Below are 13,916 nucleotides of genomic sequence, written 5' to 3' on the forward strand. Positions count from 1 at the left end.
CGAATATATTAAACAATTAATTATTAATCTTATAAATAATAATAATAATAATAATAATAATAATAATAATAATAATAATAATAATGATGACGATGATGACTACTAGGACGACGATGAAAATTGTTATATAAAAATATAACACATTTGATATAAAGAAATATATTTATAAAAAATTTTTTCTAAATGTTATATTAACTGCATATGTAAGGATGCAGTAGGATTATTCCCGTTAGTACTAGGCAATTGGATGAGATTCATAACCATTACTGTGATACGCGAAGGCAGATGAGAGAGAGTTGGCTACAGGTGGTCCCGGGCAAATCAATACGGCTCGTGTGTCTCGGTGAATATACGAGTGCCCTCTCCATGTCTCTCACACAATAGTACTACTGATTCCTACGCAGGATCCTAATATTGCACGATGCTTGTCGTTTTCCTTGTCAATTCTTGACGGTTAATATAAATACGTACATATATATATACTTATTTCTATATGTACTTATATATGTCTATATATTTCCATACTTTTTGCTATATTGGCTATCTTTAGGTGTACATTTTATTGAAAAAATTGTTGTATTATGTTTTATTTATATATATGTATATTATAGATTTGCTAAGAAATAATTTGGAAATTGTAAGTAGTTTATATATCTAAATAATGTGTTGTTTGTTTTTCTTTTTACTTATTAGCAAACCTAATATTTTCATTTTTATCTTTTTCTCTCTCTACATCTTACATCGCAAAAGTCGTAACATATTATATAACTATATCAACAAGACGAGTTATATTAACGTATTCGTCATTTTTACAAAGGAAACAAAACGTTTGACTACTGTACGGGAAAAAAAAGAAACGTCGTATATAAATATAATATACATGGAATAACTTATTTTTCAATTTTTATCTTCAACATTTGTACATTGTCTTTTTTTTTTTTTTTTTTTTTTTTTTTTTTTTTTTTTAAAAAAAAAAMMGTTGGGGGTKTTTTTTTTTTTTTTTTTTTTTTGATTTACATCTATCTTTAAAAACAAAACGATTGGTGATGATTTCTTTTTTTTTTGTTCTTTATACAAAATTAATTCTGTTTCTTTTTCTTTTTATAATATATAAATTCATTCTCATCCCAGTATTGAAATTATTGTTAAAAATATGTGAACGATTATTACATTGAAATATACATAAAATTAATTTGGCACATACAGGGTGAAAATGTATACAAATTTACATAAATCTATTTTTCATTCTTATTAATATTCTTATGATTAATTTTTTTTCTTATATGCATGTGTATATATAAATATATGCAACTTTAATGTATTTACAATGGCTTGGAACAACGTTAAGTGCGAATAATAACAGTGAACAATGCAAGAAAATTATTAACAACAAATGTGTTATACTAATTAACAACACATATCACATTAAATAATTTACTTAGAATAATTTTGATTTGTTTCTTTGTTCTCTTTTGTTTCATATTGAAAGGAAGACATTAGTATATATGATATACAATAATACAGTGGATGATACTGTGTATATAAGTATATGTATATGTGTATATATGATTAAAAAATGAATTTCAATTATTCATTAGTAGACGTTTACCTTGATTTACAATCAACCGATGTATCAAACGTACTGTCGAATTCATCCGGACTTATCATTTTTTCTGGATATCCTAATTTCAATACATCTTCCTGTACAATCTCGTGAAGATGTATATAACAAGATACTAATTTGTATTGACTAATGCATTCTACAATCCAATCGCAAGAAATTGGTACAGCTGAGGTCTTACTATACCAGTTTGCTGTAACATTAATATCACACGAGTTAATATCAATTTAAGTAAAGGAAAAAGAACAAAAATTATATTTGAAAACACATTTGGATTCTTACCCACATCTTCGTCCGTATGTATTTCGTTTTTTAATAATATAATTTTATGTTTATTTTTTGTAACAGCAAGTGCATCCAAACTTTGAATTATCGTAGCACCCATAGCTTTTAATAAATCCTGTATTGAAGAAAGAAAAAATATTTTATTATATTTAGCTATTTCGAATTGAAAGAAAGTTTGTTTTTAAATATTTTCTAAATTTCTATATATATACCTGAAATTGAGTAACAGTAATATTTTCGAAAGGTTCGATACAAGTAAATGCAAAACCATCGAACAAGTCGCTTTCTCTTAAACGCGATTTTCGAGGACCAGCCTCAAGAGTATAACAGTCAACAGCTTCGTAAGGTTCTTCATCTATTAAGGTACCTTTCTTTAAGCACTCGACAATCCACTGATAACCAACGACAAATTTTTTATGAGCAATTCCTTGCAGAAATTTCAATGTTTTAGTAGCAGCGTTGGTATTTTCTTTTGTAGATACAATAACGTGCGTCACCGTAGAATTGAAATTTTGCGTCCAAGTGGCATTAATCAAATTAGCTAATTTTTTGATACACTCAATTTGATCAATCATCAAACTACTCCAAATGAAACATAATCTTTTATTATTTACTTTGCTCCCCATCATCGTCATCCTTGATTCTTCTATCAAATTTGCGTTAGATTCAAATGATGTTTTATTATCTTGAGAATGGCTTGGTCTACAATTGCGATTAAAAGCTGCTTGGATCGTTTTAGGTGTACTTTGATAAAGCGGCTGTATTATATTTTGATTTATGGAAGTTTTAAGTTTAGAAGATACCAAGAAAGATGGTGTAGTAGTTGTTTTCATTTTCATCAGCTCTACTTGTTGAAACTTTTTACTCAACTCCGGTGTTATTGTTTGTGACATGGTCAAAGACTTTCTTGCTTTAGAGTTTACAATGCTGCGATCAATTTCCATGCTGAAAGTTTACACGCACATAAGTAAAAAATTAAAATAGATAATTTAAGTGTTGTATATTTAGAATAAATAGAATTATTATTATAAAAAAATGAATAATTATTATAGAAATATTTTACAAAAATCAGAGAAAACTGTTTGTTCATTTGAAAATATATTATAAATAGAATGAACAAGTAACACATTAATATATGAAAAAATTTAAATAAGAAGAAAGAAAGAAAACAAAAAAAAAGACGAAACAACTTACAATTTCTTATCAGACTGGGGCGTATTTTCGATTATCTCATCTTCGTCGCTGGAAATTTCTTTAGCATTCTGCGCATTCTAAACAAGAAAAAGAATTTTCGTTGAATAGGGAAGGGTCAAAAAATAATAATAAGAAATAAACAAAAATACCTTATTGGAAATAGCAAACAAACAAACAAGCAAGCAAGCAAGCAAGCAAGCAAGGAAATCTACCTTGTTATAAAGATTCGTTGTTACCTCAAGATTTCTTTTGGATTTTGTTGGCGTTTGCGACGAGTTTTCTAATCTTCTTTCCTGCAACAACGTTTTTGTATTTGTAGACTTTCCAAAACTACGTGAATTGCCGGCACCAAAGAGATCTTCTTCGAGAGCTTTCAGCAAAAGTTGATCTTGTGTTACATTCATGAGAGAATCGTACTCGGACGAGATATCCTTTTGTTCGATAAGTTGATCTTTGCTTTTACTAGAATCCTCGTATTTTTCTACCTCAGATATTAACGTAGTTGCAGTAGTTGTACGTGGTACCGTTGTTGTTCTTTTATTTTTGTCTCTTTCTTTGCTCATTGTATTTTTCTTCATGGAAATATCATTTTTATTATTTATCACATACGTAGCTGTTTCGTTTTCTTTATCAAACTCATTGAAATTTTCTTCTATCAACGTATCCTCGAAATTGTCTTCTATTTTACTACCGTTAAAATCGTCAAATAAATCGTTAGCTTCAATGCAATTCATTAGAGGAAGATTATTTTCGTTATCTTTATTTTCCAATTTATTGACATCTTCAACAATGTTTTCTTCCGTAAAAAAATTCTTACCTAAACTATCTGTTATGATTTCGACTTCATTTAAATTATCAATACCCTTTATCTTATTATTCGATGTTACCATATCATTTTCATTCATTCTAATCATTTTTACTTTATCAATAATATCATTGTTAGATTTTTCAGGTGCTTCCTTTTCAGAAATAATATTAACAGGCGTATCATAGTTATTCCATGAATCGAAATCAATACTTTGCGGGATCATTATCATTGGTTTGAAATTCATCGTCTCTTCTGAATTATTTTTCTTCATGGATTTAATCGAAGTACTCGAATCATTGCACCAATTATTCAAAATCTTATTAACAACGTTATCGTCCTCCGAATCCTCAGATGCTATATCTTTTTTCTTATCAATTTTAACTTTTTTGTTGTTTTTAATTTCATTTATATCCGTCTTCCTCTTTCTCGTTTGACTCGAATCGGTATCTGAACTTGAATGGGCTATCACTATTCTTTTATATTTGTGTTTTGTTGATTCGTTTAATGAGCTTATCGTTACTTTTTCATTATTAATATTATTATCGGACTCAGAAGTGAGTGATATAACTGCATCAACATTCTCGTTTTTGTTTATCCTATCAACAACACTTACGTTCAATTTATTTATTTGTGTCATGTTATTAGCCAATTTACCATCATCAGAATCATTTTCATCGCTCGATTCTTTTATTTGTCTATTCTTCGTATCTTTTTCCGCATTATATTCAATTAATTTTCTTTTTTTATCGTTAATTATTTGCCTCAAAGAAGTATCGTCATTATTCTTTTCAGATTTTCTTTTAAATCCTAAACTCGTAGATTCGTTTGAAATCTTTAACTCAACTAGTTTTGGGTCTATCATTGATTCCAGATCGAGATATCTTAATTGGGAATCATTTTCCGATGACATCATTTTAACGACGTTCGTTATTATTGGTTTCGAACACATTCCATTTTTAGAACAATTTTCTAATCTTTTTTTCGATAAAGATTCACTGATTCCGAATTTAACACGTTGATCGTTGACAATAACTATATTTTCGTTTGTTGGTTCTTTCAATGAAATTAAAAGAACATCTAACGATTCTTGCGAAGGATTTTTCGACGAATTTTTCTCACCTTTATCTTTTAACAAATGTATTTCATTATTTTTAACATCTTTTTCAACAATCAAATCCATAGAAGATTTTGTATGATCTAATAAATTGCACTCTTCTTCTCCTATTTTATACGTTTCTAATAAATCATCCGATTCTTCAAACGTAACCATGTTGACCTTGTAAGAATTTAATACTGCAATAGTTAAAGGATTAATTAACGATTCTCTTCTAACAGGCCCGAGTTTATAAAATTTTACCTTCCTTCTCTTTTTAAATACTGTGCCCAATTTATTGAACGGTACAACACGAATTTCCTTATTATTTTTTATTAAATTCGTATTGGTATGATCGATATCATTTCTTCGTTTTGATTTAGTGATTTTCTTATCAATGATTTCGCTAAAATTCTCTAATAAATCTCGGGACAATTTGTCTTGATTAATTTGTTCCATCAAATTGCATTTGGGATTTGGTAATTGTGCAACTTTAGGTATCGTCGTAACTTCTTTAGATTTAGTATTACTCATTTGATTTTTTTTCAATGATGATTTCAACATCGATTTGTTTATTCTTGAATTTTCGTTAGTTTTTATTGGAGTAGTACGTTCGTTTCTTTGGGATAACGAAGGTGGACTATCATATAAAATATTATAACGTTCCTCGAGATTGACTTTGACTGGTGTGATTTTAGGTGAGGATTGATCAGTAATAGACAAGTTTTTCGAATCGTTACTTTTTCTCAATGACAATCTTTTCTTCGGAACAGTTCCTTGATCTTCATGATCCAAAGAATTACTTTCTTGATCGTTTGTTCTTTCATTAGGATTAGTCGCAACACCGATAATGTCATCCATTTGTTCACGACGTAAACTCATTATTGGAACTCGTCCTTCCTTCTCTAATGAAATGAACGATGTATTTTGTAATGATTGTTGTTCACATGTCTCGTTAGACTTATCGTAAGTTGAATTACATTCGATTATTACATCTTCTTCATTTTGATCAATTTCTATTTTCTTAGATTCGTCTTTCTTTTTTTGATTGTACGCATCAATGTGTAAATTTGTTGTGGATAATTTTCGATTTCTCGTAGTATTTGTACATTCTTTACTAATGTCCAATGATTTTAATTTTTTCTTTTTAGATCGCATTTCTTTACCAATTTTAACAACCCTATTCCAAGTTTCTTTTGTCGCGTTACTTGCATCTAATTGTTTTGATATATTTATCGAATTAATTGCATCTTTGTTAGATTTAACAGAATCGTTGAAATTTTTCTTTGAATTTTTATCAACGACTTTCCTCAAACGTTGTTGTACTCTCGCGTGAGTTGCTTTGTATTTTAGTTTATGCTCCGTAGAAGCCGGTTTGATTTCTTGCCTAAGAAGTGGTTTTTTTGTTGTTATTGGTTTTTCTTTGTTTTCCGCATTATTCAAAGATGTTTCAGTTGTTTTCATTGAATCGGATATTTCTCTCACAGTAGAATTACTATTATCTGATATGTAAGACTCTTGTTCTACTTTGACATTACTGACAGATGACATTAAGGATATACCAGATACTACGGTGGCTGTGTCATCTAAAAATAAATTTGTCAAAAGTTTAGGACTACTATTAGGATTTTCAAATTGTTCCGTATCAGATATACTCTTCAACCAATTTGTAATTCTATTCTCTTTTACTAATGCAATGTCATCGTTGGAAGATACTTGTGGTAGTTGCGGTGAAGATAGAAGAGGATAAACACCTGATAGTTCAACTGTCGATGAACTATTATTTCCTTTTACTTCTTCTGCGTAGTCATCATTCTTTGTAATCTTCTTATTCCTCATATATTCTTCACTCATTGTATCTCTCTTATCTCTAATATCTTGATGCAATGAGGAACATCCTGGTTGATTTATTGATGAAATTCTGCTTGTTAGTAATAAAGATATATTTTCATTTTTGTTCTCTTCCGCTTTCAGTGCGTATGAGGAATTATGATGTTTAGCGTCTGGTGTGCCATGCCCTTCTCTTGTGTTACGTGGATTCTTTTGATAATTAAGTACTGTAATATGTTTATCCTTATTATAGATTTTATCTAGTGATCAGATGGTTGTATACACATTTTTTATATCGAAGACAAATATTTATATTTACTAATACGTAAAAGGAAGAGTAGTAAAGACTACACTTTTAGACAAATTAAAGAGTCTATTTCATTCGTCTTAGATCATAATATATAGAAAATATGGATATTTTACTTACTATCTATATTTACATCTTCACGAATAGCTTCTAAAAGTTTTTTAAAACTTTTAATACTTTTTTCTATGTGCTTGTCCTTTGAAATGCTTCGCCGGTGCAAGCAGAAGTTACACAGGGGACATTTACCATTTTTTTTATTTAATACTGTTGCTATACATGTACGACAGAAAGAGTGTCCGCATCGTGTTTTAACAGGTGACGAGATTGTATCCAAACTGGAAGGAAGATAGTTAACTTACAATGAGAATTAGCTTCATTTTATAATCGGCAATCATTCAAATTATATTGAACATCATTTTCATTCGAATAAAAATAAATGATTTATTTATATATATTTTATATATATTAATCACATAAATATGTTTACCAAATTCTACATTGTAGACAATTATTAATCGACTTGACTGCATCAGAGATAATATCAATGTCCATAATTTGATCTTCCGTCATTTTATCGACAAATTTCACATAAAATAAAAAACTTAAACCTCACTGTATAAACATTATTACCAATTCAATTTCTTTAACACCAAGCACGACCTATTTATTTCTAATTTATTTTTTTTTTATATCTTAAAATTTTGGGACCCGTTATTATACTACAATAAAATACACAATTTCCAAATTTTTCCGCAACACGTTTGTAGCGCTTTAAAACATATTCTTAAGTGCGGTGCAAATAAGAGGGGGGAAATAAATCGAAATTTAAATCGCGTATTTTCAATATTAAATTTGTACGCTTATCGATTTTCTTATGATGATAAATAAATTCTATTATAAATTTTGTATTATTAACTTTAATTTTATTCATAAAAACATTTATTTATTGTATCTTTTATAATATAAATAAATCGTATTTAAAATAACGATTAAATATATCGATATATAAATCATCGATACAATGTCACACGTTCGATATATGCGTGGGCCCGTATTAAGATTCTACTGCGCATGTTCGTAGAGTCGCCATTTTGTGATGTTGTTTTTGGCGCGCACAGGTAGTAGGGATTAAACAGCGCGCCGCGCCGGTTGATTTTTGTTTATACGTCATGTTTACCTGTAACCATGTGATTATATTCAAATAACAGATCGTTTAGTTTGTTATAATGATTTTATTCGTAGAGTCACGTATTATATTAAAGAAAAAACATCGAAATACGACGAAGTGTTTGCATATGAAGTGTTTTTTGGATCAACGTCGAAATATGTCGCCACCTTTTTTCAACGAATGCATAGACCAGGTATTCGTTTAATTAATTTCTTTTTTTTTTCTTTCCTTCCTTCCTTCCTTCCTTCCTTCCTTCCTTTTTTTTTCTCTGTTTCTTTTATATACTCTCAACTTTTTTTATAAGGTACGGCAGAGGAACGGGGTGCGAAAAAGAGAGAGCGTAACGCGTTAGCGATGCTTTTCAACGGCTCAGAGGGAAGGTTTAGAAATTTTACAATAGACAATGGTTGTTATACCGTAGTCGTCGTCACAAAGCCCCCACAGCGTCCATGAATATAATCTTGCCGTTGACTACGATTCGAACTGACGTGCTTCATATTTAAACCATTTACAAGTTGGCGGAAACGTCGACTATGTTGTGTGTGTACGTATGTGTATATATGTGTGTATATATACATATGTATATATATATATATATACCCTACTATCACTATTGGTCTACTACCTGATCTCACATCAGAAGCGAATTTAGTCTTGGCTACATATTAAAACGAGGGTTTTAGTGGATCTAACAATTCCTGAGTTCTCTCGAGGTTAACTGGATCATGATCGATTTATTATTTCTATTAACAATTCTATCTATATTATAGCTTATCTTTCAGTATAGAGTTTAACGGGATAGGAATGTATTTATAATTATTCTATTATGTTCTATATACATGTATAAATAGATATATATATTGTACTTATATACAATAGATATATATATATTACATATATTACATGATTTATAGGACAGGAGATAGCTCGAGAACGTTTGAGGATAAGTACATACATACAAATTGAATAATTAAGACGAATGTATCAGTTTATCTCTCGTTAAAGGGTAGAATAAATATTCATGGTATTCATTTATTATGCATAAAATTAATGGGAAAATGGGAAATTTATGTTACAGGGTGGCCCTATATTATTATCTTGGATAAACTATAGATATAAAAATCAAAGATTTTTGAAGACTGTAGAAAAACAAGAGCGATGTCGTGGTGTAAGATGATTTTTATCGGAGTGACCTGTTGATGACGTTATGGGGTGGTTTGTCCTCGCTGGTATTTTAATAATTTCCATATGCGGTGAGTTTTTACATATATTATATATTTTATTTATTAAAATAAAATATTTTAATTTTTATCCACGTGATATATATATATATAAAAAATTGTTATAATTATTAATTTATAATAATGTGATTTGTACATTTATTTTCTATATATAAATACATATATTTATGTATTGAACGTAACAGGAAAATGAACAGATAAAAAACAATTATATATATATAAAAAAATATATATTACAGAAAGAAACTGTTTGAAATTAATTTAATTAATCGAACGCACGAAAATACAAATTAATCAGATCAATCGTATTTAAATAGATTCCATTTCATTCGAATAATAATTATAACATTATATAACAAACAAATGTATCGAATAATAATGTATGTAAACTTGATATTCGTATATTGCATTTGGGAAAATTGTAGAGAATCAATTAGTTTATCAGTTAATCAAATGTCTTTTGCGCTTTTACACGAGTACAAGTAAGTAAATTAATAGAGAAAGAGAGATAGAAAGAAAGGAAAAAAGAAAAAAAAAAACAAAAATGTAAAAAGAAGTGGAAAAGAAAAGAGTTTTAGTAGTGGCTATTACGTAGTCCTTTTATACGCCCTTTGCACGTGAAACATGCATATTAAATTTAATAATTCTTCTTATTTAATATTCAATACATATAAGCTTTTTGCCCTCCCCTTTCCCCTCCCCATACTTTTTTTTTTTTTTTCTTAGCTTTTCCCTTAAACGCCTTGTCCATTATTATATGTTCCGTTTTGCTTCATGTGCATTACATTCCACTCTCATATAACTTACTTTATTCTTATACCATCCATATATAGGTGTATGAATATATGAAGCTTATATTACAGTGATTTATGTGGAACGATAATTTACATGGGCTCCTTTTACCTCTGTAATAGAAAATCGAACCACACCACTCAACGTTTTGTTCTTTTCATTTTTTTCTCTCGTTTGCTTTCGTTAGGTGATTCATAATAACGTCTCCATTTTTTTTTCTTTTTTTTTTACCTTCGAATAATTTAATATTAGTCAAGAATAATACGAATATAAAATCGTGAACGTTAACTAAACGTGCTTACGAAATCGGATAAATATCAAATGTTTGCCTACTTGATTACAGTTATATTGGTATAAACATATTAGTTAGAGAATATATTTATTTACACATGTATGTATATGCGTGGATATTACGTTAACTGTTAGTTACTATATTTGTGTATAGTTTTAAACGAGAAATATTGAAATGTATATATATATATATATATACGTTTGTATATAATAATATATGTTTATTCGATTAATTTAGAAATCGTTGGACGATATTTTGTTTCTTAAAAATAGTAATAATCAATTAGATCGAAAGATAATTCCTATGAATTAACACTAAATCTAATGAAATTTTGATTTTATTCTTTACTGCTGCTGCTGATGATGATGATACTACTACTACTACTGCTACTGCTACTGGTGTTCCTGATGATGTCATAATCATCATAATCATCATCATCATCATCATCGTCTTCGTTGTCGTCCTTGTCATCATCATCATCATCATCACTATGATGATGATCTTAATCATCGTTATAACGGGGGTTGAACAGCGACGGGATTACCGTTGCCACAGGGTGGTGGTGGGTTGGGGGCACATGGACAGCCGCAGGCCGGTTTGTCAAGCACCTCAGGCCCCAACATAGTAGGTGGTGGTGGTGGTGGTGTTGGTGTTGGGGTTGGAATCGGCGCAAATGCCGGTGGTTCCGTCGTAGGAGTCAGTGGCACAGGTGGAGGAGCAGGTGGTGGTGCAGTTAGGGGTAGTAGTGGTGTCGGTGGTGTTAATTTACCTTCATCGGGAAGTTCAAGTTCCTTAGGAGGATCAGCTACCGTAGTTGGAAGCAGCGGTATTGGTACCGGTATTGGGAGTGGTGTTACTGGAGGAAGCATCGGAGGTGGTGCAGGTGGTGGTGCAGCTGGTGGTGGCAGCGGATTGGGTTCCTCCACTGGACCATCGCGTAGGGGCCGCCAGGGGTGGCGTGTTTGGCGCCGTGGAGACCCCACCCTTATGAATCTATGGAAATCTCAGGGTCCTTTGGGTAAATCTCTTCTTTTGTTATTTAGTTTATTTAGTTTCTTTTTTTTTTAAGCGAGCACAACATCCTATCGTGGCGCTTATTAAACGAAGATTTAAAGCACATGATTTTATTATGTGTATATATATATATATTGAGTTAGGGGACAAAGTTTCTTCTTTATTTTTTTCCCCCTTTGATTGATTTCACTTTAAAATCGCGTAACGTTTGATTAATATTCAATCGGATTCGATAATACTTTGGAAGAACGATTTATTATAAATTAATTAGTAAAAATAGTTCGTGATATATTTGTTTAAACATTATTACGTCTTGAATGTGAGTTAATATAAAAGTTGGATATTCGATACGTTTTGATATTTTATTACAAAAAGAAAATGGGAATAACGTGATTCAGATTGGTAATTAAATTTTGGATATATATATATATATATATATATCATATGTGGACATGATGCAGTATCAATACGCGTGACGCAAAGTTACTTCAAACGTTTTCAATTTGGAAAATTGATATCAAAGATGCATCTCGTTTCGGTCGATCAATCATTGGAAAAGTCGATTAAAGCATGGGAAGCTCAATGACGGGATTATGGTTGTACGTCAAAAATGGCAAAGGATGGTCGAACAAAAACGACACATGTTTTTGGTTTGATAAACTTCGTTTAAAATATGAAGGAAAAATTTGTTTCAATTTTGGATTAAAATGAGAAGAAATTTTGATCACCAATCCAGTATTAATTCAATTTCCTCAACGAATTTTTAATCTTAGATTTTAAATGTTTGTGTAAATAATTATAATACTATTGCGAAAGATATTAATATTAATATATTTAATATTTTAATTAAATTAATATTTTATAAAAAAAAGTTTAACTAATATTCTAATTAGAATAAATTTTGTTTTGTACTTTAAAGTGGAATGCTGAGCTCGCGATATTTATTATATATTTGTTAGAATATTTATTTTTCCTTTTTTCCTTTTTTTGTAGATTAAATAGAAGTTTGTGTAGATTGGAATAGTTTAATAGTATATATTTTTCGAACAATTTATTTCTATCTGTTAAGAAATTGTATATACTAAATTATTATATTAACAAATTAATCTCTCTATAAATGTAAGATTTATTGAATAGGAAAAAATGTGAATGAAAATCTCACGTCGAAAGTAATAAAATTAAAACTAGAGGAAGGACGATGTAGCAATATCATTCTATACTATTTTATATCGTTCGGAATAATAGGAAATGTCTAATATCAAAGCTCGTTTGCTAGTTTCCATCGGGTTGGTTGGCTAGTTCGAAGGAGTTTACGAGGAAAAGGGACTAGTACGATAACTGTTCTGAAAGATTCATGAAAGTGTAAACATTACGGATAGTTTTAGCAAACGGATACCAGCTGGAAGCCTTTCATTTAACTTTCTAAATAGAAACGAAAATTTGCGATAAGAGTTTCTATCTATATTTCCGATATAAAACTTCTTATTTTATTCATAATAGGATAAAATTTTTTTAAACTTATTGCAAATGTTTATTACCTATTTTTAAAATTTAATTTCATCAAATGTAAAATTGTGGATACCTTTTTATAATCATTTATAAATCAATTTTAATTTAATTTTTTGTTTGTTTGTTTTAGAATATTGTAATTAGATATAAGTATATGTAATGCACATGCAAAGTTTTACTTTTTTTTTGTGAGTGTTAATCTTAAAAATTAAATAGAATAATAGGTGGGTTAAATTAAACGGTAACGTCTAAATGTCTTGTTCGTGAACAGATTAAGTCGTTTTATCCTACCCGACATTGTCTAAAACACGTCACACGCAGTAATACGATTTAACGAGACGTGATGTGATCCGTGAAAGGACTTCGTTTCATCTTTATTACTCTCGTTTACAGTTTACGTAATGTTTACTCCAGTTACATAATAACGTAAATGTAAAATACATGCTAACGATAAATGAAACATTGTTCATTAGAACAAATATATTCTTCTTTTACATAATCGAATTTTCCTCTATCACAATTTCGTATAATCGATATATTTTCGCATAATCAAGATATTTTTCCTATAATAATTAATTTTCATATTTTATTGTTTAATATAAAGATACGTTTTAAAACATAATCGATGATTTAATGTCAAAATTAAACCCGAAAAATTGGCACATTTTTTTAATTTATTTTAATAATTTCTTCTTCTTTATATAATTTTTAATTTATTTTAATAATTTCTTCTTCTTTATATATAATTTTTAATTTATTTTA

At 29.3% G+C, this 13,916-nt stretch overlaps 2 protein-coding genes across 2 annotated transcripts in view; one reads left to right on the plus strand and one right to left on the minus strand.

Moving 5' to 3' along the window:
• LOC106790482 (glycine-rich cell wall structural protein 1-like) overlaps positions 1–13,916 on the plus strand; it is a 33,115-nt gene that overhangs the window by 17,902 nt on the left and 1,297 nt on the right. The window contains exons 2-3 of the mRNA XM_014755419.1: positions 9,385–9,559; positions 11,164–11,649. Of these exons, the coding sequence (XP_014610905.1) occupies positions 9,514–9,559; positions 11,164–11,649 (532 nt within the window). The 5' untranslated portion in view covers positions 9,385–9,513. The remainder of the gene's footprint in view (positions 1–9,384; positions 9,560–11,163; positions 11,650–13,916) is intronic.
• Positions 1,030–7,843, minus strand: LOC106790481 (breast cancer type 1 susceptibility protein homolog). Its single transcript, XM_014755418.1, has 7 exons — positions 7,626–7,843; positions 7,259–7,473; positions 3,337–7,058; positions 3,101–3,177; positions 2,119–2,851; positions 1,904–2,021; positions 1,030–1,814 (listed from the first exon to the last, which is right to left on the minus strand). The coding sequence occupies exons 1-7, from the start codon at positions 7,706–7,708 to the stop codon at positions 1,606–1,608; spliced, it is 5,157 nt and encodes a 1,718-aa protein (XP_014610904.1). The 5' UTR covers positions 7,709–7,843; the 3' UTR covers positions 1,030–1,605.

This window comes from Polistes canadensis, unplaced genomic scaffold, assembly GCF_001313835.1.
Source record: "Polistes canadensis isolate GaletaPanama2010 unplaced genomic scaffold, ASM131383v1 scaffold_241, whole genome shotgun sequence".
Taxonomy (NCBI): domain Eukaryota; kingdom Metazoa; phylum Arthropoda; class Insecta; order Hymenoptera; family Vespidae; genus Polistes; species Polistes canadensis.

Coding starts and splice junctions, on each gene's coding strand:
- LOC106790481 (XM_014755418.1), bottom strand. CDS start 7,708: ATGACGGAAGATCAAATTATGGACATTGATATTATCTCTGATGCAGTC. Junction 3,178..3,336: donor AATCCAAAAGAAATCTTGAG/GTAACAACGAAT, acceptor TTTCTTGTTTAG/AATGCGCAGAATGCTAAAGA. Junction 2,852..3,100: donor CCCCAGTCTGATAAGAAATT/GTAAGTTGTTTC, acceptor GTAAACTTTCAG/CATGGAAATTGATCGCAGCA.